At 44.8% G+C, this 27706-nt stretch overlaps 1 protein-coding gene across 4 annotated transcripts in view; it reads left to right on the top strand.

Moving 5' to 3' along the window:
• The window catches only part of PHLPP1 (PH domain and leucine rich repeat protein phosphatase 1), a 164031-nt gene that overhangs the window by 120363 nt on the left and 15962 nt on the right, over positions 1-27706 (top strand). For all 4 annotated transcript variants that reach the window (XR_014159122.1, XR_014159123.1, XR_014159124.1 and 1 more), the window contains exons 9-14: positions 1522-1617; positions 5595-5750; positions 16457-16657; positions 18496-18658; positions 20887-21017; positions 25533-25637. Coding sequence is in view for 1 of the 4 variants with exons in the window: in XM_081872961.1 (XP_081729087.1) it covers positions 1522-1617; positions 5595-5750; positions 16457-16657; positions 18496-18658; positions 20887-21017; positions 25533-25637 (852 nt within the window). In the remaining 3 variants the exon portion in view is untranslated. The remainder of the gene's footprint in view (positions 1-1521; positions 1618-5594; positions 5751-16456; positions 16658-18495; positions 18659-20886; positions 21018-25532; positions 25638-27706) is intronic.

Raw genomic sequence — 27706 nt, 5'->3', positions numbered from 1 at the left:
CTTGAAGCATACAAGTGCATGAGTCAATGTATTTGCGTGCCAGAATCTCATCAGTATGTGCGCATGGATAAGTAATTTATTAGAAAAATCAGTGTGTCCTCCCCCCCCACCGTTCTTTCCACAAGTCATCGTAATGAGGAATATTTGACTTCCCAATATCTGAGGCTAGCTATGTTGACAGCTTGTTTTCATAACAAGATTATATATTCACTTTCTTTTCTCATATCTTTGATTAACGTGGCATTTATTGCACAACCCCAAAATGTGAATGATGTACTATTTGTCTTCCTGCAAATACTTTCAGGTTAAAAATGTGTTAGGGACGAGTAAAGCCTTTAAAAAAAATCCCCTTATTTTTGAAGCTAGAATTCTACTGGAAATGTACTCAGTTCACTATAAGCAAAGCACTGTTGATAGTGTAAAGGACAGAACAGGACAGAGCTGCAAGCCAGCATTTTGTGTAAACTTCCCCTGGGCTGAATAAGAAAACAGCTAAACATCCTGCTCTGTTGCCTTATTTAAAACCCACCAAAGAAAAAGGGATACATACAGCAGGATGTATTTGTGGGCACAAACTTTCATTTGTAGAGTAAATATTGGTAATGAAGGAATACGGTTCTTGGGAGTTCTCCTGAATCTGGTTGAATGGCCACTGCCCCTGTTTCCTTTGTCTAAACTCTAGTTCCTGTGAAAATGCCATCTTGGAAGTTTCTGTGCAGAGTGGTTTGGAATTTTGGTACACACGCTCTTTGTGCTGTAAAAAATCTTTGAAGACAAGATTGATCTATAAGTGCAGGACTAGTCGATGTAGGACCCTCCAGAGGTTGTTAGATTGCAGTTCACATCATCCCTGACCGTTGACCATGCTGACTGCTGGACCTGCTGGTTGTTGGAGTCCAGCAACATCTGGCTGCCTCCAGTTGGCTGCACTGAATTTAATGAGCATTCAAAAATCTGCACTGGCTAATCCTAAATATATTCAATGGAAACATAGGCGAGCGTATAAGAAAAGCTACACTTTTGAAAGGAAGCACATTGCTACCGTTCCAGTTGCTATTAGCATTTTCTACAGCGTTCATTTGCTTTTGCTCCCTGCTCCCAAGCAAAGCAAAGCACTATTGCCGCATGTTGCTGTTAGATGCACCTGTGGTGCTCATGGTCAACAATAAGCTCTTGTTGTTGAACTGCATGGCATCATTTTGCAGGTTGTGGGTTGAGAATTGTGGTCTCCCATCCAAGTACTAGCCAGGCCTGACCCTGCTTAGCTTCCGAGATCAGACGAGATCGGGCGTGTTCAGGGTAGTATGGCCGTAGACTTGTGGAAACCTTGATTTGTGCGGTGAATTCCATTCCAAGATGAGTGGCTGGGTTGAAACAACAGGTGATTGTGTCTGGTCCAGTGTTGGGCAAGTTGCATTTGCAGCCCCAAACATTTCATTGCATTGCCTATCCTGGTTTAAAACACATATGCTAGTTTTTCCATGCTTCTTAACCTGTTCGTTTGTTGCCTCCCTTGTGCAGAAACCACCTTGAGAGCCTCCCTGAATGGGTCTGCGATAGCAGGAAGCTGGAAGTTCTGGATCTGGGCCACAATCAAATATGTGAACTGCCTGCCCGGTGAGTCTTGCAGACATAGTTACACAAGTAGGAACAGGACGCACAATTCAGAAACAATTGCGGAGTCAGTGTTTAGCTTGTTTCGGTTACAGATGGACGGGTATTTTGTTTTTGCCTTCTGTTTGATGTTTTTCAACCTCACAGGGTGCCATTGTGTTGTAAGCTGCAACACAGCCTCTCTTCTTCTTCTTCTTCTCCTCCTCCTCCTCCTCCTCCTCCTCCTCTTTAATCTGGACAAAAACAAAACACCCAACTCCTTTAATTTGTAGACAGACCTTCTAATGATGTTCAGCATCATGATGCCTGGCTTCTTCAATAAATGTTAAAGTTGTTCTTCTCAGTAGTCAAAAACGTTTCGAATCTCAAGGGTGTGAATGGAATAAGGGACCATGGCTTAATGGTAGAGGATCTGCATAATCTTCTGGTAGGGCTAGGAGGGATTGAAAGCCATGAAATCCACTGCTATTTGGTTTCGACACAACTGAACTAGATGAGCAAATAGTCTCACCTGGTATGAGGCAGTTTCCTAGGAACCTGCCCTGTGGCTATATGGCGTAAACAGAATCTCTGCCTCACCTCCAACAAACAAACAAACACCTAATAGGCCTGGGCAATATAGCGGTAATATCATCAAACCTGTTTGAAGTCCATATTGTGACATCAGTTTCATAGTTTATAAGCAGGCAATAGATTGTGAATCAAAATGTGTGTGTGCGTGCTATGCAAAAATCATACCGTGGGGAAAACAGTGAAGCCAGCCAGTGTCTCTGCATAGCTCCATCTTTATTTCAGACATTGTGATATATCAGTTTAATGACGATGTTTAGCCACAGAGCTGAAAACCAGATATCGCCCAGCTCTAACACCTAACAATGTTTTTAAAAAAGGATTGGATGGCAGATGGAGCGATAAAGACAGCTAGTCACCACACAGAGGATTTAGTACCAAAGCGCTTCGTGTGTAAACACGTTGAAAAAGTAGATATGAGGAAAAAATGGTTTTTTGGAGAGGAAAATGTGGATTCAAGGCTGAAAAAGGCAAGATGGGAAGAATTAGGTTAAAGGCCTTGTGGGGGGGTATGGTATTGTTTAAATGTTTTGGATTATCACTTATAATCACTAAGGAGTGCAGCTAATGTTATCTTGGTTAGGTTTCCAGTGTGTAAGAACATTTTGCACTCTTTGGTGGTTTTTGTTATGACAGCAGTTGCTTGAAGGACTTTGAATGATCTAAAACCACAGTTTTAAAGTTCAGGGACCATTTTTATTTTATAGCTGGCCCAGCATCTCTGCATACATTTGCTTAGACCCGGCTTCCCCAAACTGGTGACTTCCAGATGCTGTCAAAGTCCAGCTCCCATCAGCATGACCAGTGGCCAGGAATGTTTACAAATCTAATAAATAATGGTGATGATGTTTGGAGCTAGGAGTCCAGTGACTAGCTTAGGGAAGGCTGGCATAGTTTATGCAATTTGTTATGTTTCTGTTGGTCAAAAAAAGAACACTAACTGCTTCCACTTCCCTGGGCTTCCGAGTTTTCACCAGGTATTGCTCACATGCTTCCAAGACTTTTTCTAAGGGGTAAGAGCTGTCCTTGTTAACCAAGCAAAATAAACTTGGAGTAGTGAGTTGAGTACTATGCTCTTGGTTCATTCGCACAATGATTGTAAAAGAGGGAAAAAATGTAGAATACATGCAGAGTTGACTAAGCATTAGTGTGTGGGTGCTTGGGCAGTTCTGAATAATTTATGCTTACTAGAATAGCAGATACTATTTTCATCTCAGCATGTGAAGCAGCCTTATGCAGAAGGCCGGCCACTGGCCCATCTTGCCCACGTATCCTCCGATGGGCAGCAGCTCCAGGGTCTCAGGCAGGAGAGGTCTTCCTCATCATCTGCTAGGAAGGCCAGAGATTGAACCCGAAAAGTTCTTCATGGGAAGTGTGTCTTCTTCCAATGAACTGTAGTCCCTCTGCACAAATCTACAAAGCACAAAGGTGTAAGAGCGAAGTTATGCACACTTTGGGGTGCAGTCATAGTCATCTTTTTTTAATGCCTCCTGCGAGCGTTAAACAAGGCTTCTTGATTTTTATATACTTTATTGATGAAGGTCTTGAATTGCAGGAATGAGCATAGCAGCAGCCTTGTCCCCTTGCTCCATAAAGAGCTGATTCATAAAGCTGTCTTCTCTATAGCTTAACAACAGGCTCCTATAGTTTTGATGCCTGCCATCCCCCCCCCCAAATGACTAAAGTTTATGCTGTTGACAACTCTGCAGGCAAGAGAGAGAACCCCCTCCTTCAAGTTAAGCTCCAGCAAATTCCCAACAGTTCATTAAAAGGGAAAGCGCACAAACGTTTGTTTCAGTGCTAGATTGGGCACGCTACCAAGAGAAAGTGAGAGGGAGCAACAAACTTAGCAACCACACCTACTCGGGTGCTGTCTTTAACAAGTGAAGTGGAGGTTGTTGACTTACGTCCTCAGCTGTGCAATGCAGCCCAGTCGTCATCCTGAGATAACTGCGAATGATGGCACTTGCACAGATTATCTGACAGCATCCACCAAGGGAAAACAATGTCTTTTATTGATTGCTTTGGCACGATGGCCCCGGTGACCTGTAGTTTGTGGCCTAATGATGACAGTGGGTGGATTCGATTTGTAAGGGAGAAAAGCGAAAAGGCATGGGTTTTGGTGGGGAGGAGGGCTTGGGGTGTGTGTGTGTGTGTGTGTCTTTTCTAATACGTAAACGGGTGGAGGAGGCATCTGCAGTGCTGAGTAATTTGAGAATCTTTGATTGAAAGAAGGGTCAACCATGGGGCATGGGCGCCTTCTGATTAAAACGTACAGATGCAGCCACAGGGAGAACAAGGCAGGTGGCAGACGAGAATAATCTCCCATCTTCAGCAAGATATATCCCTCCCCACCCCTCAAAAGACCACCTGATTCAAAATCAGAGCTTGAGAACTTTAAAAAATGCAGATTCATGGTGTGGTTTCGATTTCCAGCTTTAAATTTGTTTAGTTCAATTGGCTTTTCAGAAACCACATTGCCCATTAATGTGTCTTATAAAGCATCTCTCTCTTTATCTCCCTCCCCCTTCTCTATGTGGAAACAGAACGGTTGGCCACCCCTAGCATGTAAAAAGCTCAAGACAGTAAAGCGGATTAGATAAATTTCATTCCCTGTAGAACTGGAAGGAAGCTTTACGTTAGTCTAGTATTAAAAAGGGGGAGGAAAGGAGGGGAGGGGAAGAATTTGGAAGACGAGAGGAAGAATATGAGAAGATGTTGAGTCATTTTTGGTTGAGGGGAAATATTGGATGAGCAATATTTTAGGAACTGATTCTCCTTGGGTGGTCCCCCCCCCCCACAAAGAAAGAGACTTTGACCAAACAGCACTTTCAAACAATGGCGCTGCTCAGGGGTTGTGTATGAGAAGTGTTTCACACATCACACAGCCACAAACTATGGTTTCCTCACAGAGTATGTTCAGAAGAGAGCCAAAGCCTAGCTCTCTTGACTACAGTATTATATCCTGACGGGTGTGCCTAAACTGTTTTTAAGTTTCAGAACAAACTCAGATCAATAACTAAGGTTTTGAATTATTTCAAGAAACAATAGTTTAAACTAGCCACATTTGGCCTAGTTCAGACACAATGACAAAGCAAATGCTTTCTCTCACTTCTGGCGTTGTTGCAAGGAAGGGAGAGGAGGGGGAATTGTTCAGGCCTGAGGCTGCTTTCTGTAATGCCAAACCATGGTTTAATGTTACATCTGAACCAGGCCATTGTGTTTCAGGAAACCATAGTTTAAACTAACCATTTCTTGTTCGAGTGTTATGACACACCGTGGTTAGTTTAACCAGAAAGTGGATTCTGTGCCTAGGCTTCTGGTCCATGAAGAGGCCCTGAGAGGACTATACCACATGTATTGGTATTGTATCATTTACTGTTTGTTCCTTTCTCCACCCCCACCCCCAGGTTATTTTGCAATATCAGCTTGCGGAAGTTGCTCGCAGGACACAATCAATTAGCCAGGCTACCAGAGAGGATCGAACGGACACATGTCGAGGTCTTGGACGTGCAACACAACCTGCTTACAGAGCTGCCATCTAATTTGCTGTTGAAAGCTGACAGGTAAGCAGAAAGCAAAAGCGGTGTGTGCGTTCGTGTGGCCTCCCCTACCTTCTTTCGGTATCTCCTCTCTGCCTCTATTTACAATCCAGCAAATTTTGTGTGACTGCCCATTCAGTTGAAATCCTATTGCAAATTTCTCAAGTGTTGAGGAGATGAGAATTTCCAAGCTGTTTGGCGTTCTCAATGTGTCTTGGTCACATAATTAGTTGATGAGCTTACCGCTTCCTTCTTTTTCCCCCTCTCCCCACCCCATTTTCTGAAGTCATAGCTTCCAGCCCTAAAATAATGGCGCTCCAGAGTGACCAGTCTTCTGATTCTACATAAGGTTACCTTTCCTTTCGATCTGAGAGCCATCTGTGAAGGGAGCAGATGCTCTTTCTAATCCATTCAAATTGAAATTCTTCTTGTGGTTCCAAGGTTTAGAAGGGGGTGTACTAGCTGTTTTTTTTTTTTTTTTAAATGAAATATATTGGCTGGTTTTCTTCAAGAGAGAACGAGTTTTCCTTCCTTGAAGTTAAACTTGAAAGTTTCCACCGATCATGCGTTGCAACAGAGTGTGTTCGGAATACCAGCACTTGTTCTCCCTAGGGTCAGTACATTTTAAGTTTTGTTTCTTGCGGAGTGTCTTAATTCTTGGACCTGTTGCCCTTGGCTGTGAGGATACAGGTTTGGCTTTTAATTTTTGAACACTCCCAGGAATCTTGGTCAAAGGTGCTTCATGCTACTGGGTGGACGTCCATTGGATTTTTTCTTCCTTTTTTGGGGGGGGGTGAAGGGAGTGGAGACTGCTGAAAGTGGGAGCAGACTATTCCTCTCAAAAAAGCAAAAATAGATATTTTTGTGTCCTAGCTCAGGTTCTTCAAATGGCCTTGAAAAGATGAAAAGCAAGCTGGGAGTCCAGGGATTATGATCCATTCCCAGCATGCCCCAGACCCCGGGTTTCAAAGCATGCATGGGAATCTTCAGGTTTTGTTTTGGTCACACAGTCTCTTTGACTACATATTGTCATCTGGAGATCCGCAAGTCTCATGCCACTTGATGAAAATTATGATCTCCCTTATCAGTGATCTGAGAGAGAACATCAGGAGCCCTCAGCTCCTTGGTTTTTGAGACTGGGACTCATCTTCTGAGATTTCAAATCTCTTCTTTGCCAACCATGCTGGAATGAGAGCAGTACATGGTTCCGTTAGCAAAAAACGAAATGTGAAGAAAGCACAACTCACTGGAGGGACCTACAATGTTTGTCTAGATTGAAAAGAACAGTGTGGTGTAGTGGTTAAGAGCAGTGGACTCGTAATCTGGGGAACCGGGTTCGCTTCCCCGCTCCTCCACATGCAGCTGCTGGGTGACCTTGGGCTAGTAACACTTCTCTGAAGTCTCTCAGCCCCACTCACCTCACAGTGTTTGCTGTGGGGGGGGGGGAGGGAAAGGAGAATGTTAGCCGCTTTGAGACTCCTTAAAGGGAGTGAAAGGCGGGATATCAAATCCAAACTCCTCTTCTTCTTCTTGTGGCAGATCAGGTGTTTGTGGATCAGAGGACACATATTCAAGCCCAGTGTTTTGGGGGACCAGCTAACTTATACAGTGGTACCTTGGTTTTCGAAGGTAATCCGTTCCAGAAGACTGTTCCACTTCCGGAACGTTCGAAAACCGAGGCGCAAAGGGCGGTCTGCCAATTCAGTAGAGAAAATTGTGAAAAACAAGAGATATACACAGCGGAAGCTGTTAGACTTCTGAGGCGCGTTCGAAAAATGAAAGCATTTACTTCCGGGTTTTCAGTGTTCAAAAACCGAACCGTTCAGCAATGGAGGCTTCCGAAAACCGAGGTACCACTGTACTCAGAGTAGTACTGTATAGCTAGTCTATTAATTCTCTGAGTATTGGCTAGTCTATTATACTCGGAGTAGTATAGCCTGTCTATTAATTGCAAAGGGTGTACTCTGACCTAGCATTTATTTATTAAACAAAATGTACATTCTGCTTGATTGCTATAAAATGATCACTAAAAACATTTAAACGTAATTAAAATTTGCATTTTTTTAAAAAAGGATTAAAATCCACCAACATCTATGTCTCTAGATAGGCTTGCCTAAACTAAAATGTTTTTAAAAAATAAAGATAAAGGGACCCCTGACCATTAGGTCCAGTCGTGGCTGACTCTGGGGTTGCGGTGCTCATCTCGCTTTATTGGCCGAGGGAGCCGGCGTACAGCTTCCGGGTCATGTGGCCAGCATGACTAAGCCGCTTCTGGCGAACCAGAGCAGTACAGGGGAACGCCATTTACCTTCCTACCGGAGCGGTACCTATTTATCTACTTGCACTTTGACGTGTTTTTGAACTGCTAGGTTGGCAGGAGCAGGGACCGAGCAACAGGAGCTCACCCCGTCGCGGGGATTCGAACCGCCAACCTTCTGATCGGCAAGTCGTAGGCTCTGTGGTTTAACCCACAGCACCACCTGTGTCCCTAAGCAGGTTTTAAGCAGATGCCAAATGGCGGGAAGTTGCCTCCCTGTTGTCAGTGGGCAGGGAGTTCCGAAGCTTAGGTGCTGCCACATTAAAAGATTGATTTCTTACAACTCTGGAACCCGTGGTAACAATGCCAGCTCTATAGCTCAGAGTGATCAAGTGGGCAGAAATGGGGCAAGGTTGACCCCAAAAGCAAACTGGTCCCAAGCTATTAAGGTTTCCATACCAATAGTAACACATTGAACTTGGCCCGCTAACAAATCGGCAAGGAGAGGTGATATGTGCTAACAGGGCCTCACTCCTGTCAGCAACCACGTTGCATCGTTCTGTGCTGACTTTGGATCCCACCCATTATGTACCCCTGAGTACCTGTGGGCACATTATTAACGGTCCATACACCAGAGGAGATTTTGGTTTAAATAACCAGCAGTCTACAGGGCCAAACTTGATATGGCACACAAATGCCTGCCCCAAGTGGCAGGATGTATGGAGCATATGGATTTATCATACAGGTTTCTTTTTTCTCTTAACTTTTCCATCTTCCAGCCTACTTTTTACTGGGGCTGCAAAGGAGGGTGGTGGTGGCGGTGGTTGGATTTTAATCGGGCCAATATTTATAGCTCCTAAATGTCTTGCCGCCTGTCACAGGCTACACTCAAGGTAGCGTAATTGCAACATCTCCCTCTGTTCTTGCCTTATGAAATTTTCATGTCTCTCTGTGTCTGTCACTTGGAATATATCTCTAGTGTCGCTTGTTTTAATGTCTGACTTTTAAAAATGCCTCCCAATTTGGAACCTGTTCTTTGGTGTCCCCACCCCACCCTGTTAAAGACGTAAAGGCCCACAATAATCTTTGACACATACACAAATGTTTCACCGCTAAGACAGTGTGTCTTAGTGTTCATCTCCATCATTCCCAGCCGCAGTCCCATGGCAACCATAATCTTTGTGTGGTCCTCTTTAAGATGCTTCACCCCAACATGGATAAATACCGTATTTTTCGCTCTATAAGACGCACCAGACCACAAGACGCACCTAGTTTTTGGAGGAGGAAAACAAGAAAAGAAATATTCTGAATCTCAGAAGCCAGAACAGCAAGAGGGATCACTGCGCAGTGAAAGCAGCGATCCCTCTTGCTGTTCTGGCTTCTGGGATAGCTGCGCAGCCTGCATTCGCTCCATAAGATGCACACACATTTCCCCTTACTTTTTAGGAGGGAAAAAGTGAGTCTTATAGAGCAAAAAATACGGTAATTTTCTTCCGAGTGCTTACTCTCGAAGGCACTTGAATGTGTTCAGGTTGGTCTTAGTCATTTGGCCAGAGACATCATCCATGCTAGGAAGGAGAACTTAACTTGACCGAACTAGACTCAGTGGGGAGCGACAGATAATCAATTGGGTTAGCGGGTAGCAGATGGCACCGTGAAAATGGAGAATTCCTCTGGGTGGTAGGGATTACCAGAAATGTGCCTTTAACCTTCATCCTTGCACCTGCATCCTCGCAATTCACGGTTGCTCATGTTGTTCCTTCTAGAAAATAACGATCGTATTCTTACTATTCTTTCCACTCTGCTTCTCCTCTAAGCTGCTCGCTTTTTTTTTCAGATCAAGGGATCAGATACCGAGTGCATTGATGAAAGCTAGTGTAGGTATATTTGACTGGAAGACTCAATGGGCATCCTCCAGCAAATTGTTGGCTTTGTGGGGTCTTAACATCTCCTGATCACCCCACCATGATTGAGAAATTTGGAAACGCTAATATCTGCGTCTGGTCCTAAATCTCTTAGGCTTTCCTCACTTGGACAAAGTTGGTTGTAAAGCTAAATCGTTGCAAGACTGCAAATGTAGCAGTTGCCAAAGGAAACGTGCAAATCTGTGGCATTTCCGGGGCATTTCCAGTGTCTTTTGCGTTTATTTGGTCTTGGCTACAAGGGCTAAAAATAAAAGCCGGCGTGATTCCTCCTACGCCTTCCTCTGTTTGTTTGATGTTTTGTGTGTAGCCTGTCACTTCGAGCTTTCGCTTGCATCCCTTTGGGTGAGTTGACATCAAACAGTGTGTGCGTACGTGAGTGTGCGGCAGACTCAGTGCGTACCTGCATTTGGGAGGGTAGGTACTTGGTGGTTTGTATTTGCAGCCTGGAAATATTGGCCCATAGTGTGTGTGTGCGCGCACACACACATAAAACATTCAGCTGCAACGAGGTTCACTTCTAAACATAAAGGTCCTAGACCAGCCCTGTGCAGAAGCTTCCCACATTGTGTAGCTTTATAAAAATAGAGAGGTTATGTATATGTCTATAGCAGGCACATAGAGTGAATTCTTTAAGGTAGTGGATTTGCCTCCGAGAATGCTGGGGCTTTTCTGCACAAGCAATGGCCTGGTGTCTTACAGATTCCCATGAAATGGTCTAATGGCCTTGTTGAATGAATTGGGTCTTGGAAGCTGGTAGGCCTGCTGTGACAGGAGATACATAATACTGTTTTGAGAATTATTTTGCTAGCTTCCTAAATCAAACTAGGATGTTTTGGAGGCTATCTGTTTCCACTTGGATGTACATAACCTAAGGGAAGACACTGACTCTTTCTGCCTGTACCAGGGTTTTTCAAACGTGGGTCTCCAGCTGTTTACAGACTACATTTCCCATCATCCCAGACCACTGGTCCTGCTAGCTAGGGATCATGGGAGTTGTAGTCCAACAGCAGCTGGAGACCCAAGTTTGGGAAACCCTGGCTTATACCTTCAAAATAAATCCTCCTTAGAGCAGATTCACGCATGCATGTTCCCTGTTGTGCCTCATGGCCTAAAAAGGTTTGTCATGTGAGGGGCAGCAGCTGGGGTCTTGACTGTTCTATAGATCTATGCACCACGATTTTGAAGTCAACTGTCATTTTTGGATATTCTCCCCCTCGTACTGTAAAAGCTGAAGTGAGGTGCACACATAGGCTCTTGGTTAATCTAGAACCCGGTTCATGCACTATTCTAAACACACTTCCCTCCCACAATAAGGCCAGAAAGCAGCCAAGGTTGCCCTGTTCTCGCTCACGTGAGATTAAGGTTGTGTGTGTGTTTGCGAACGACCCCTGGAAAGGGCTGTGAAAGAACCTGCATGCAAGTACTCTTGCCCTTAGATACAAGAGTGTATCTTGGCCCAATTACCCAAGATAGCGAGTGGTTGGCCCTCCAGTCCAAATAGTTACATGGGGAAAGACGCATATTGTTTAGAATTGGAGTATCTTTTCAGAACACTAGCCCTAGTGAGGTTCCTGGAAGCTGCTGTTTAAAGCAGGCTTCCTCAACCTCTGCCCTCCAGATGGTTTGGGACTACAATTCCCATCATCCCTGACCACTGGTCCTGCTAGCTAAGGATCATGGGAGTTGTAGGCCAAAAACCTCTGGAGGGCCGAGGTTGACGAAGCCTGGTTTAAATCATGAGGTGCTCTCGGGCATATTTGTGACTCTCTGTTGTTTTTTATAGTTATTTGTTATTTTTATATATTTTTATATTTATATTTTATGTTTTATTGTTTTATATTGTTGTTTTTGTATTGGAAAAATATAGCATTTCATTCCCCAGTGTTATTTCTTGTCACTTCAAATGTAAGGGCAGCTTCTCAGCTCTTTTATGGTTTCTGTTTTTGTTTCTGCCTTGTTTTACAGTTGGGTAGTTCTCTCTCCCCCCCTCCCCCCGGTTGTTTGTGAATGGACGTGTAATGTGTTTTGATTACTAGATGGAAGGATTAAGTCAAGTGGCTTCTGCCCATTTTCATAACCTCATAAATTTCAATCCCACCTCCCCTGCCCTGCTAGGAAGGCTCACAGCTCTCGCTAAATAATGAATGGTCCTGATGATTAAGCCTTGTTTTTCCCCTGTGAGAATGACTTCTCTGGAATGTGTAGACCTAACCTACTTTCGGTTCTCTTGAGCTCCTGGACAATTTTATTTTTAATGGAAAGGCTTTTATAACACACTCTCTCACACACAAAAGCCCTCTGCCGAAGTCCACGTGACGTCGCAGTTGTGTGTCTGGCCCTTTCTTTGCTGCAGAAGGCAAGTTTCAACAGGCTGGGGGGGGGAGAGAGAATACTTAATTTATTAATTGTCAGATTAATAAATTTCAGGATTTCGTGTGGTTGTCCTTTCTCTGATAAGAAAACGGTTACTGTTTCATCAAGCCCTCTTTCCTCTCTGCTTGTAGAGCACGACTTAAATTAAGTTCTGAACAAAATGCTGCTATCCTGGATGGCTCAGTTGCTTAGAGCGTGGTGCTGATAACCTCAAGGGTTTCAGGTTTGATCCCCGCAAGGGACAGCTGGATTACAGGGAACTGGACTAGATCAGTGTTTCTCAAAGTGGGTGATACTGCCCCTTGGGGGTGGATCCAGGGGGTGGTAGTAGCCATGGGTGCAATTGGGGGGAGGGCATTGAATAAAAATAAGGGGACAGTGGAAGCATAAAGAAAGAAGAAAAAATTGGGGGGGGGGGGAATCATTTATACATGTTTCATCTGTAGTGTAATGACGCTTACCGCCAGGTCAGGCATGTTGTGGGACGGCAACAACATTCGGCAACAGTGTTTGGCTTGGCCACAGCTTCACCCAGGCCCAGGATTGATTGGTTGGTTGGTTGGTTGGTTGGTTGATTGACTGACAGGAAATGTATCTTGCAGCTTGCCTGCATGTTCATAGCTGTCAAGCGTCCCTTATTTGGCAGGACAGTCCCTTATCCCAGCGCCATGTCCCGCTGCTGTCACTTATTGATGATGTCCCTTAAATAAGCTACAGAAGGTAATGGGGCCCTTTCTATGTCCAGATGTCCTTTGTCAACAACAAATTGTTGCTGTTTTTTTGTGTTGGAATACATGCTATATGGTAATTTATGGACCTAATAGGTATCTAAAGCCATTTGCACGCAACAAAATATGTATTTTATCAAAGTAATTGTTGATCCCTTATTTTGGCTGCTGATCCCTTATTTTCAAATCTGTAAGTTGACAGCTATGTGCATGTTTGGCCAATGGCCAGTGTTGTAGGACATAGGTAGAACTATAGATACATAAAATAATGCAAATTTGTAAAAGCAGCACTGAGCCTTGCTTGCCTCCCATCTCTCCTCCAGAGCAGCTTTTGTCTATCTCTCACTTGTGCTAGCTAAATAAATAAATAAATAAATAAATGTCTCCATCCCCCCCTTCCCCACCAGTCCAGGGTAATAATAGCAAAATTTCGGCTTCGAAATTGCTTGAGGGAAACAGCAATGACCCTCCTCCCTCACCCCCATGCCAGTATTTCGTTTCCACTCGCAGTCTCGGAGGTGACATTGCATTGAAAGAGACTACCCTCACTTCTCAAAAGAATATGAAAACTACACTTAGAAGTATAGTTACCCCTCTGAGCTGATTCACATGACCCACTTTGGGGCTTAACATTCACACTGTGCCAGTTTCTTTTGTCATCCCAGATTGTGTAACCTGAAGCTCTTCCACAAAGCCCAAAATTCTTCCTCACCCTGGAGAATGACAGGCCTGTGGAAATAGATCGGTACCTATTCCACAATATTCTTCTGTCAAACTACTTGTTCTCTTTAAATATGGGGAACTTTTGGGCCAGAGAGGAGGAGAAGGAGGGGTGAGGGAGCAAACTTGCTTGTTGCAAGAACAAATGATTTTGCATTTGTTTCTGTTTCCTTTTAAATTTTGATTTAATTGTTTGTCTTTGTAACCTTGCAGCCATGACAGCTAAGAATTTTAAAACTAAAGCGTGCTTGCGTGCACACACACACACACACACACACTCTCTCTCACTACAGCCGGTTTTCTTGGAATTCAAACAGAACTGGCACACCGCCCGCGAAATACCTCAGGGAATCTGTTCACTACAAGCAGGAACTGCTCTTGCTCCCAGCAAAAATGATCTGTATGTTGTACCAAGATAACCCCAACTATGTACTTGAAATAAATGGGATGGCATTTGTGAGAATAGTTCTGCTTGTGATATCACGGTGCTTTAAAAAACACAAAAAACCTGGCATAATCGTCAGTTTTAGAATAATAAGAGAGGAAGTTTGGGATGATGTGGGAGAGACACTTTCTATACTTAATGCTTTAAAACACCATCTTTCTCTGTCTCCTGGGCTTCTTGTGAACTGCCCTGAGACCTATAGGTATAGGGCAGTATATTATTATTATTATTATTATTATTATTATTATTATTATGCCATTGCAATGAATCCTGTGCCCACTTGTTTTCAAGCTTTCATTCTGTGGATTAGATGCACACACCCTCCAGCATTTATTTCTCCAATGAAAATGGGGACGTCCTATTAAATAATAATAATAATAATAATAATAATAATAATAATAATAATAATAATAATTTTCTTACTTATACCTCACCCATCTGTCAGGCAGTAGAGGAAGCAACCCCCACGGCAGGTTGCCAGGAAAGGATAAGACAAGGAAAAGTCCTTACCATCTGCTTTTATATTCAATGTTCACACAGAGAGAGGCTTGGGAATCCAGCCTCTTGGAATAATGTCCCGAGTGCTCCAAGTGCTCCATCTCTCCCTCTTCCTCATGCGTTTCTGTCAGCTGTTGTCCCCTGGTGCTGCTTCCTCCTCCTCTCCCATTATTTCCCAACTTTTGCCCTCATTTGCCTCTTAGCTGTGACCTCCCTCAAACCCCTGTTGTAATTTTGAACTGTCTTCTTCTCCGGAAGGGTCAGGTTGGGGTGGCGGTCTTCACCATTCCTCCTCTGCCCAGCATGTTTGCTGGAAAACAGACAGTAACCATGGCTTCCTGGAAAGCCACTGTGGTGTAGTGGTTAAGAGCAGTAGTCTCGTAATCTGGGTAACCGGGTTCGCGTCTCCGCTCCTCCACATGCAGCTGCTGGGTGACCTTGGGCCAGTCACACTTCTCTGAAGTCTCTCAGCCCCACTCACCTCACAGAGTGTTTGTTGTGGGGGAGGAAGGGAAAGGAGAATGTTAGCCGCTTTGACACTCCTTCGGGTAGTGATAAAGCAGGATATCAAATCCAAACTCTTCTTCTTCTAACCATTTTGTTCATGTAGTGCAATGTGTGTGCAAACCTCACATGCTACCTCCTACTTGTGGGGTACTTTCACTGTTTCCCATGCCACAGTGCATTCTTTTGATACAGAAAATTCTACCCGGTGATAATAACAACTAGGTGCTTTGGGTTCATCTGTAACTCCTGGCCAATTTGGGCATCCTTTGTCATTTCTGTGGTGGCTCAAATGCTTATTCTCTTCTCCGCATGTGCCACTTTTTGTGTGAGTGTCTGGAGGTGGTTGGAGGATGCATGGTGGCTAATGGATTAAAGTTGAATCCTGACAAGACAGAAGTACTATTTTGGGGGGACAGGGGGCAGGTGGGTTGGGGGGACTCCCTGGTCCTGAATGGCGCAGCTGTGCCCCTGAAGGAGCAGGTGTGCAGCCTGGGAGTCATTTTGAACTCATAGCTGTCCATGGAGTCACAGGTTAATTCCGTGTCCAGGGTGGCTGTCTACCAGCTCCACCTGGTATGCCTGCTGAGACCTTACCTGCCTGCGCACTGTCTTGCCAGAGTGGTACATGCGCTGGTTATCTCTCACTTGGACTACTGCTATGCGCTCTATGTGGGGCTACCTTTGAAGGTGACCCGGAAACTACAATTAATACGGAAGCTAGACTGGTGACCGGGAGCAGCCGCCGAGACCACACAACACCAGTCCTGAAACACCTACATTGGCTCCCAGTACGTTTCCGAGCACAGTTCAAAGTCTTGGTGCTGACCTTTAAAACCCTGAACGGCCCTGGCCCTGTATACTTGAAGGAGCATCTTCACCCTCATGGTTCTGCCCGGACACTGAGGTCCCTCACCAAGGGCCTTCTGACAGTTCCCACACTGCAAGAAGTGAAGCTACAGGGGACCAGGCCGAGGGCCTTCTCAGTATTGGCTCCGTGACCCCACCCCCAGTGGAATGCCCTCCCATCAGATGTTAAGGAGATGAGTAATTATATAACATTTATGAAACATCTGAAGGCAGCCCTGTATAGGGAAAGTTTTTAAGGTTCAATGTTTTACTATGTTTTTATATATGCTGGAAGCTGCCAAGAGTCGCTGGGGCAACCCAGCCTATTATTATTATTATTATTATTATTATTATTATTATTATTATATATTTTAATTAATTACGGAATGGACAAGAGTGTGAATTTGATGTCCATGTACTTTGTTTTTCAGCTTAAGGTACCTGAACGCTTCTGCCAACAAACTGGAAATGCTGCCTCCAGCCACTCTTTCGGAAGAGACCCACAGCATTTTGCAGGAACTGTATTTGACCAACAATCACCTCACGGATAAATGCGTGCCCTTATTAACGGGCCACCCGCACCTGAAGATCTTGCATATGGCCTACAACCGCCTGCAGAGCTTTCCCGCAAGGTAGGAGCAGAGGCCACCATTGCCAGGGACTGCCTTCAGAACGCTTGAGGGAGGTGGCTGCAATGACTGCTCCCACAAGTCCTGTGTACACTGCCGCTTTGAAAAGCTAGCATAAAAGAAAGAAAGACCCACAAATGCAGCTCAGGGTCTCTGCCCCAAATAGCTTACCATCCAAATGTCTTTGATGTGCAAAACAATGGGATGCCATGAGCCTGAGAGGTACCAAAACAAATGGAGAAATATGAGTGGAAAGGGTAATTTGGGATCAGCATAAGGAAATGCAGTTAAGCTTTGTCTTCGTTGGGGAGCAAAATGCATTTTTGTTCTCTACTAAGTGTTGTATATTTTATGTGCATATTTGTAAAATGGCAGAGACGGATGGGATATACCGGTATTTTTTATTTATTTCATGTGATTGGCAAACGTGGGTGGTCAGACCCAATAGATCAGGGGTTTATGGAGGGGAGGAGTGTGACATGTTTTGTATTGTGTACACAAAGGCAGGCAAGGCGATTGGTATTCTCACTGCTTACCCCGGGCAGTAGCAGATCAGAGGAGGAGAGGATGTTGGGGATGCTAGCCTCGTGGCACCTTGCAAAAGCCCCAGGGAAGGAGGAAGCTGGAAGATGAGTTTGCAGTCCTGCCCAAGGAGCCAGGACCGGGCAAAAGAGGGAGGCTTGATATTTTTGCCTGCTGGACTGACTTGTGCCCATGTGCAAGCATGCAGTGGTTCTAAACCTGTGGATCTCCAGATGTTGTTGGACTACAACTCCCATCATCCCTGAGCTCTGGCCTTGATAGCTAGGGATGATGGGAGTTGTAGTTCAACATCATCTGGGGGACCCACAGGTTGAAAAAGGCTGCTCCAGAGTATCAGCAACGTGTGACATCCCTCCTCTCTCTACCCCACATCTCTTCCTTGTAGCACATTAGTTCCAAGGTTTCTATTTTAAGAAGTACATTGACAAACTGGTGTGTTGTTGTCCCCCCGCCCCAGAGGAGTGCAGCCCAGGTTCCAAGCAAGGGTTCTTGAAACCCAGGTCCCGTGGGGAATGGTTGAAAGAACTGATGTCTGTTTAGCCTGGAGAAGGAAAGATTAGCGGCAGATCTGATAGAGAGCTGCCTTCAAATGTCTGAAGGGCTTTCGTGTGGAAGATGGATTGGATTTGTTATTTGTTGCTGCTACACCCTATGTAACAGTGGGGCAGGCTGCCTTGGGAGGCGATGAGCTCTCCTTTGAGGCATTTAAGCAGACACTGGACATCTTTCCAGAGAAGCTGTGTTGCGTCCTGCACTGAGCAAGGGATTTTGACTAGATGATTCCCCAAGGCCATTTCCAGTTCTGTGATTAAGTTTGCCTGCAGCATGAAACCACCCATGTCTGTAGCATTTACAGCACTTCTTTTTTTTGTGGGCTCTCACCAAAACCCTTTGAGGTCCATTGATTAGTGCCATTTGATAAGTGGAGCTGACCCAACTATGTTGAATGCAAAGCCTTGCCCTCTAAAATGAGACCATGAATGCACAAAAGATGGACCCCGCTGTCTTCAAGACCCACACCAGCTACCCATAGACCTGCTGCCACCTTCTGGAATGGATGCATTTATCCACCGTCGAATGCTAATTCAGACTGCTGAGCTCTCTGTGCCAGCCACACATAGAAAGGTTGCCATGCAACAATTCATTCGGAGGAAATTGCCTTTTATCTCAGAATAACAGCTTTTAACATAAAGTTTCTGAGTACTTCCTAATAATCAAAACGTGTATTTTCTTATCATTTTCTTTTCTTCCCTTTCTCGTGTGTGTGTGTGTGTGTGTGTGTGTGTGTGTGTGTGTAGTAAAATGGCCAAACTTGAAGAGCTGGAAGAAATTGACGTTAGCGGAAACAAACTGAAATCTATCCCCACAACCATTATGAACTGTCGGCGCATGCATACTGTGATTGCACACTCCAATTGTATCGAAGTCTTCCCAGAGGTCATGCAGCTTGGTGAAATCAAGGTACAGGTTTTGTTTTTTAAAAATATGAGCCCTGCGTAGAGCTCCTTTTAGGTATTTTGAAGGTAGCCTACAGTGGAAATACAGCATCGTGCCCAAATTGTCAAGGTGTGAGCATGTCATGTGATCGCTGCAGTGTTTCAGAGAGTACCGTTGATTTCCCATGTTGTCTGAACCCAAGCAGAGAGATTCCCTGGGGAAATCTATCAACATACCAGCACTGTGGCCAGATGCGGAAGAGGTGTAAATGGGGATATTTTGCACTGATATGAACGAACTGGTCAAGCCATCTTTTTTCAACTAGCTGCATAGAATTACCAGCTTCTAACACCAGATCGATGCGGGTGGCGCTGTGGGTTAAACCACAGAGCCTAGGACTTGCCGATCAGAAGGTTGGCGGTTCGAATCCCTGCGACGGGGTGAGCTCCCGTTGCTCGGTCCCTGCTCCTGTCAACCTAGCAGTTCAAAAGCATGTCAAAGGGCAAGTAGATAAATAGGTACTGCTCTGGTGGGAAGGTAAACGGCGTTTCCATGAGCTGCTCTGGTTCGCCAGACGCGGCTTAGTCATGCTGGCCACACGGAAGCTGTACGCCGGCTCCCTCGGCCAATAAAGCGAGATGAGCGCTGCAACCCCAGAGTTGGTCACGACTGGACCTAAGGGTCAGGGGTTCCTTTACCTTTACCTTTAACACCAAATCACCCACAAAGTCATTCCCAAGGTTCACGTTGGAAGACCACAAAGTAAAATTTAATAGGTCGGACGTGGCTTTTAAGCTGTGTCTCTCCCACTCATGTTCTGAATGCTATGTTGTGTGTTTTGGATTTGTGTCACATTGCCTTTAATTACGTGCATGGGCTATATTCATTCATTCCACATCTCTGCAGTGCAAGAGAATAAAGGATTCATTTGAGAGGCTTTAGGATTTTATCATTAATAACTTATTTCCCTGTTTTATCCTCTCTCCCCCCCCCCAACTTGGTAGTATTCTCATTTATGTTGGGAACCACTCTGTGATTTTTGGATGACGGGACGGGTGGTATACAAATTTAATACAAATAAATATACTACCTAATAAATAGTTAAATATCTTTGTCAGTGTTCCAGCTCTTTGCCATTAATTGCCTTTACTTTGTGGCTTTAATTTTTTGTTTGTTTGTTTAACTCAGACTAGCTTTTGAACACACTTTTAAATGCATAGCCTTCCCTTTATTACAGGCTAGAGGTGGGCACCAGCAGCTATCTCTAAATTAAGAGGACTCCTTCGCCCCCATCTATGTACTCATATTACTTTTAATTAAAACTTCCTTAATACGGATGTGCTCCATCAAATTAAGAAGAAGAATTACCCTGATAACACAGACAGCAGTTAGATCGCTGCTTGTTTTGCAACATGAGTGAAGTTTGGAAGGTCGGGGGAACAGAAATCACACATTTTTAATCAATGTTTTGTGGTGCTGTGAAATAATTGCAAAAGAATTTACATCGTGGCGTCTATAGAAAGGTGCCTGGTGCTTTTGTGTTACAGCAGCTGTGTAACTCCCTAGAGGAAAGGAGAGGCTTTGGCCCAGTTCTTTCAAACAACCTGTTTTTGGGCTGTGCTACTTCAGACTGCCAGTGTGGGTTCACACATAAAGCTCCTTTGTGAAAATTGGCAGCGTTCTTACACACAGAAAATTAGATGTCATGGAAAAGGGATTCTTCTAGTTGCACTCTATAGTTTAATAAGCCTCTTGCACCCAGATGCAGCTGCTTCACTTCTCCATTCATGTTACCAGGGAAACAAGCCAGGAAGCAACATTAAACCATGGTTGTCAGAACTGGGAAACCATGGTTAATAGCTCCCAAACAAGCCAGGGTTTGAAACTACCTTTAAACCATGGCTTCATATCCAAACTTGCTCATTAACGGAAGGCTTCTGCTTCAGACAAAGTGGGAAGCGGTGGTAAACCGTGGTTTGCAGGCTTGTTTTAACACTTGTGCAGAGAGAACAGTGCAGCTTGTTCACGTCTCAGTGACACGGTCATCCAGACATGGCCTCTTGTGTGAGAATGTCACACACCTGCTCTCCTAGGAGTCTTCCATCATGTGACCTCCCACATGTGGTTTCTGACATGGTACAGTCCAGAGAATGGCTTGCCACTTCATCCACTTAGCCAGAAATGGACGAGGCCAGAGGATTCAGGCTGAGAACTCATTGTTTTCTCTTCGCTCTCTCTTTCCAATTCTTCAGTGTGTGGACCTGAGCTGTAATGAGCTGACTGAAGTCACGTTACCTGAAAACTTGCCTCCGAAGCTGCAGGAACTAGACTTGACTGGAAACCCCAGACTTGCCCTGGATCACAAAACCCTGGAGCTATTGAAGTAAGGAACAGTCAAACTTTATTACACAGTAGGCAGAAGGGTACACAAAGCACTCAGGAAAGAAAACACACCCAGTATATAAACATCAGGTGCACATCATTTGAAAACTGGTCTGGGGAATGGGGAGAGAAATGTTCCTTCTTTTATTGCTACACTAGCTAAATGACAGGCACATTTTGGTCATGCAGATTGCTGCAGCTCCCTCACAAAACCCTCAACTTGTTCCTTCCAACCCAAGCCCAATAGTGCCATTCTTTTCCCTTCCATTACCCTCTGGTGCATGTCCTGGGGGTAGGTTTCAAGGCCTGTTCTCCATACCTAGCAACTGTATCTGTTACTGCTACCATCTTTCTGTTCGATCCAGAGAGCTGTTCTGCTCCCCCACCTAGCTGGGGAGGGAGAGAAAATGTGCCCCATGCCAGACTCAAAACATCCCACTCCTGATCCGTCCATGCCTGCCAATATACCGTATTTTTTGCACTATAAGACTCACTTTTTCCCTCCTAAAAATTAAGGGGAAATGTGTGTGCGAATGCAGACTGTGCAGCTATCCCAGAAGCCAGAACAGCAAAAAGGAATTGCTGCTTTCACTGCGCAGCGATCCCTCTTGCTGTTCTGGCTTCTGAGATTCAGAATATATTTTTTTCTTGTTTTCCTCCTCCTCCAAAAACTAGGTGTGTCTTGTGGTCTGGTGCGTCTTATAGAGCGAAAAATACGGTATAGTTATTTCATATTCTGCCTGTCGTTCAAGGAGCTCAGAGTACATGGTCCTCTCCTCTCCCCCACCAGTCCCTTTATCCTCAAAACAACCCAACCCTGCAAGGTAGGTTGGGCTGAGAGAAATGGCGACTGGCCCAAGGCCACTCAGTTAGTGGGGATTGAACCCTGGTCTTCCTAAACCCTAATCCACAGCTATTAACCACTACACTGTTTTGGTTCCACCGTAGATACCAGAACGAACAGGGAGACCAAGCAATTTGGGGGAAGGACATGACTTTTTGTTGACAAGGGAGGGACTGAGTTGTCCAAGAACTTTTGTAGAAAGGAAGTTTGCAGTTGGAGAATTGGGGAGGGAATACAGTTGATTGTCATAAATATGTAGCCATGTTGCAGGAGGTAAGGGTTGGGGGGGGGGCGTGTTACGCTGAACTTAAGACTAATCAGGAGGGTACTTTCCCCACAAGCCAAGAAATGGCAGTTTCTTCTACGTACAGGAGTTTACAGTGAGAACTCAAGATGCTTGCAAAAGAAGCCCTTAGATAATAATACAGTCATACCTTGGTTCTCAAATTGAATCCGTTCCGGAAGTCCGTTCGACTTCTAAAAACATTCGAAAACCAAGGCACGGCTTCCAATTGGGTGCAGGAGCTTCCTGCACTCAAACGGAAACTGCGGAAGCAGCATCAGATGTTCGGGTTCCAAAGAACGTTCGCAAACCGGAAAACGCACTTCTGGGTTTGTGGCGTTTGGGAGCCAAAACGTTTGAGTCGCAAGGCATTCAACAACCAAGGTACGACTACCGTTTTTTTTTTTACTCTATAAGATGCACCCGACCATAGGATGCACCTAGTTTTTAGAGGAGGAAAACAAGAAAGCAATGCAAAGCCTATTGAGCGAAGAGGCAGGAGTGCTCCTGCCTCGCTCAAGAGGCTTTGCGTGGCTATCCCTGAAGCCAGAAGAGCAAGAGGGATTGGTGCGCCCAGTCTCTTACACCCTGAAAAGTTGTATGATTTTCAACAACGAAAAGAGCCAGGTTTCTTCACTTTTTGTCCCTCTTTAACTGCCGTGCAATCTGAATTCAGCAACTCCTGACCTCAAGCCTCATCGTGACAAAGTTCTCCTTCACTGAAATTTATTGCTGTCATTTATGCCGATGAAGATAGCTGCTGCTGCTGCTGCTGTTTTTTTTAAATTGATTCTCAAATTGCACAATAGAGTTTCTCATGGCACAATCAAGTAATACTGAGGCTTTCTTCCTCCTCCTCCTCCTGCCTCCTAGGAACACTCTGAAGCTGTGAGCAAGCCTTAAATGCCCTTTGTAACCTGCAGGTTCCAAAGGGTGAAATTGTCAGCAAGTTCATATCTTCTTTTAAAGGTGGGGGGGGGGGCAAGGAGAATCTTTTCAGAGATCACTTTCCTCACTCTTTGTAAACATCTGCCTTGCCTCCTCTGAGCCTCCTTGCAAACTTGTAAAAACACGTCCTGTGTGAATTACAGTTGCCATAATGCTAACTGCAAAGAACACAGCCTTTCCCGTTCAATTCGCTAAGCTATTTTTCTCAAAATCCTTCCTGGAAGTCCACATCCGCTGCAAAGCCTGTCTCGGCCTGCTGCAGTCCTGCTTGCTGCCAGCCAGTCGTGCCTTTGTTTCCAGTCCTTGCCTCAGGTTCCTTGACTCTTGTACTCTTCCTTTACTTCTGTCCCATTTGTCTTCAGGGCCAGATAATGTGCCACCTTTGCATGATGTTCCATCGTGCCCTTGCAGGGTAAAGAAATTAGAACCCAGGGCCAGGGCTATGCAGGGAAGAGGCACACCTTGACATTCTTTGGCTCCCCATAAAGTTACGTGGGTCAACAGCTTAACATACTTGTTGTGACAGCGATATGCTGCCTCCAGGATCAGAAAAAAGGCTTCCCAGCAGCAACAGTGAGAGAGGGCTATTGCGCTCATGTCTTGCTTTTGGGCGTCTCATGGTTGTCCAAGACTTTGGTTTGATCAAGCAGGGGGTCTTCTTAGGTGTGGGTGGGTGGGTGGGTGTGGGTGGGTGGGTGTATATATATATATATGTATGCATGTAATTTATAGTTTTAAAGTTTACACATTTCACTAATTTTACATTCATTTTGACATTTCAAAACTTGACTTCCATCCCCCTCTTTCTGTGGTTCCTTAAATTTGTTTTTATTTAATATCTTTTGCATATCCAAATTAACTTTATTTGCTCATTTATTCATCTTCTTTATATATATACTCTTATAAAATTGCAGGTTGTTACAATAATCCTGCTAATGTTTTTATCTGTTTATAATTTATCTGTAAATATTCAACAAACCATTTCCATTCTTTTATAAAAAGATTTCTTATTCTTCCGGTAAGTTTCGCCATTTCTGCATATTCCATTAAGTTTTTGTATCAATTATTCCTTTACTGGGACTTCTGCTTCTTTCCATTTTGGGGCAAGTAACATTCTTGCCGCTGTAGTAGCATACATGAATAAGTTTCTATACATTTTGGGCTGTTCTGTCCCTATAATTCCCGAAGGAAAAGCTTCTGGTCTTTTTACAAAGGTTATTTTAAACATCCTTTTCATTTCATTATATATCATTTCCCAGTAAGCTTTGACCTTACTACAAGACCACCGCATATGATAGAAAGAACCTTCTTTCTCATTATGGGGCCTTCTTAAGTTTCATAGCCACTTCTGGAGGTTGGTGTCAGAATGGAATATTGACGTAGCGGCAGCTCTTGATTTCTCCACATATATCCTTTATTCATGCACCTATGGAGCTTTTAAAGGGACATGTGTTGTCCTCTGAACTGTCGCAGTGCTGGAGCACGTAGCAATTGGGCAGTCGCCCAGATCTGTCGCTCCTTTTCTTCTTGGGTCTCACGTGTGTGTCCACACACACACACACACACTGTACGTGAATGAATTAAGTCTGAAGGCCACGTCAACCTCCCTTCTGCTTCATATGCCCAGAAATTCAGACCAAAGGTTAACTGCTCCTGGGGTTATATAGTTTATTTGAAAGGAGGAGGAAGGGAGTGGAAGATTGATAGGGTGAAAAATCTACAGTTTCTAAGAATCTATATGCTGAAGAATCTACAGTTTTCCATGCATAATAAAAGACTACTTGGTGTTCAGGAGAATGGGTAGATGTGAAAGTAGCACAGTTTCAGGGAGACCTTTTCCTCCTAGAAAAAATTGCAGGTGATAGGAGCCATCAGTGGTGACTGTCAGGCGATTGCTGCCATATAAGACCAACATAAGGTTTGCAGCAGCCGTGGGTGGTGTTTTTTTTCCTGCAGGGAGATAAGATTGTTGGGCAAGTGGATCTCTATCTGAACAAGCGAGAGTCTGTGAGCCGCCGTTGGCTGAACACCAAAGATAATACATCTTAGCAGAAGCATAATCAAAACTTGGCAAAACGCTACACTGTGAACGTAATGTGCAAATATCTCAAAGTTAGGGGTGGAAATCATGTTTATCTCTGTATTATTATTTTTTGCAATGCAGTATCCAGGCAAATCCTTGTTCCCGCCATTTTAAAAAATTCTCGCATGTTCGACAACACTGCTTTTGCAAAAGAAATAACCGAGTAAAGGGCACGGTAATGACTAAATGCCTGCCTGTTTTCCCCTTTCTGTAGACAGGGACTCAAAACTGTTACCTCCTAAAAAAGCAACTTTTAAGTATAGGGAATAGAATGCAGTAAGAGAGAAGGAACATTCAGACTGTTATACACTTGGCATTTGAAGCATTAATTCTTTGCGGGGTGTGCTTCTCATTGCAGCAACATCCGTTGTTTCAAGATTGACCAGCCTTCAGCCGGAGATGCCTCAGGAGCCCCAGCCGTGTGGAGCCATGGTTACACGGAAGCCTCGGGAGTTAAGAACAAGTAAGGATAAATAGAGAGAGAGTCTATATGGAAAAGAGAAGTGCATTTCCTCTCCACAGGGCCTTCTATGCAAGTGATCCAGTATATGATGGAAGAGTCTATATAATTAAGTAGAAAAATGGTGTGCATATTTTTGGGTAACTAATGTACCGTATTTTTCGCTCTATAAGACGCACCTAGTTTTTGGAGGATGAAAACAAGAAAAAAAATATTCTGAATCTCAGAAGCCAGAACAACAAGAGGGATTGCTGCACAGCGAAAGCAGCGATTCCTCTTGCTGTTCTGGCTTCTGGGATAGTTGCGCAGCCTGCATTCGCTGCATAAGACGCTGCATAAGACATTTCCCCTTACTTTTTAGGAGGGAAAAAGTGAGTTTTATAGAGCAAAAAATACGGTATGTCCTGTCCGCAAGAGGTCCTCTCTTCCATCTTTTCCCAAACCTTGTCTTGCATCTAAGCGGCCCTCTCAACTATCCCTATTCAGTCCCAACGTTTTCCACTGATTCATCCTACACCCACAGTTCAAGATCCTAAGCATCCCCTCCTCTCTGGGACCTAGGAAGAAGCTTCTTGTATTGAGCTAGGCCCTTGAAGCACCTAGTTCAATACTGTCTGCACTGGCAGGCAGCAGCTCTCCAGGGTATCAGGCAAGAGATGCTACGAATTGAATATAGGGCCTTTGGAATGCAGTGCATGCCACATGGGTGGCGCTGTGGTTTAAACTACTGGGCCTATTACCGATCAGAAGGTCGGCAGTTTGAATCCCCGTGACGGGGTGAGCTCCTGTTGCTCTGTTCCAGCTCCTGCCAACTTAGCAGTTCGAAAGCACACCAGATAAATAGGTACCGCTGTGGTGGGAAGGTAAACGGCATTTCTGTGCGCTCTGGTTTCCATCACGGTGTTCTGTTGCACCAGAAGCAATTTAGTCCTGCTGGCCACGTGACCCAGAAAGCTGTCTATAGCCAAACACCGGCTCCCTTGACCTGAAAGTGAGTTGAGCGCCACAACCCCAAACTCGCCTTTGACTGGACTTCACCTTCCAGGGGTCCTTTACCTGTTTACTTTACCTGCATGTACTCTACCTCTGGACCTGTAATATTTGCTTTAAATTAAAGCCCTTGCTCTGTTCAAGACATTTTATGATGCATGCCTGACACCGGATGGTACTTCTGCTTGTATCTTCTTCCAAGTTGGCCGCAGAGATTTGGGTTTTTCTTTGCTTATGCAACCTACAGCAGCAGAGTGTGGTGGATATGTAGAAAAGATGCAACCTGCTTGCGGCGAGTCTCTCACGCACTTTAATCGCCCCATCCGTAAAGGCATCTGCGGCAGAGTCAATCCCACTTAGCTCAGAGGATTAGCTGGAAAGCTGGTCTCGTCTGCCTCAGGGGTGCAGCCTGTGCGAGGGGGTCAGGGAGCAGGTCTTGCCGCTCAGTTATCTGTGTTCAAAACACCCAACTGCCCTCCCCAAGCAAGGACTCCTCATTTGTTTGTGACTCGCTTAATGTTCTGTCAATCGGGGCTGGTGTAGCATCGCAGCTGCTGATCTGACCTCCATGTATGCCTAGAAACAAAATAAATCTGTTCCACACCCATCAGTAAAGTCGGCATGAATAGCTTGCAGTCCCTCAGCTGATACGGTGGCAAGGTGCATGCAGCACTGAGGCCATCGTAAAAAGATTACTGCATTAATTTCACCTTGCAGGTGCGCCATCCTCTCTGTAGTAAGACGTAGGCAAAGCCTGCTGTTGCTTGCCTTGCAAAGTATTAGGTAAAGGTAAAGGGACCCCTGACCATTAAGTCCAGTCGTGGCCGATTCTGGGGTTGCGGTGCTCATCTCGCTTTATTGGCCGAGGGAGCCGGCATACAACTTCCGGGTCATGCGGCCAGCATGACTAAGCCACTTCTGGCGAACCAGAGCAGCACATGGAGACGCTGTTTACCTTCCTGCCAGAGAGGTACCTATTTATTTACTCACACTTTGACATGCTTTCGAACTGCTAGGTTCGCAGGAGCAGGGACCGAGCAACGGGAGCTCACCCCGTCGCCGGGATTCGAACCGCCAACCTT

This window comes from Podarcis erhardii (genome assembly GCF_964252035.2).
Source record: "Podarcis erhardii genome assembly, chromosome: 8".
Classification (NCBI taxonomy): Eukaryota; Metazoa; Chordata; class Lepidosauria; order Squamata; family Lacertidae; genus Podarcis; species Podarcis erhardii.
This window is presented reverse-complemented; position numbering and strand designations above follow the sequence as displayed.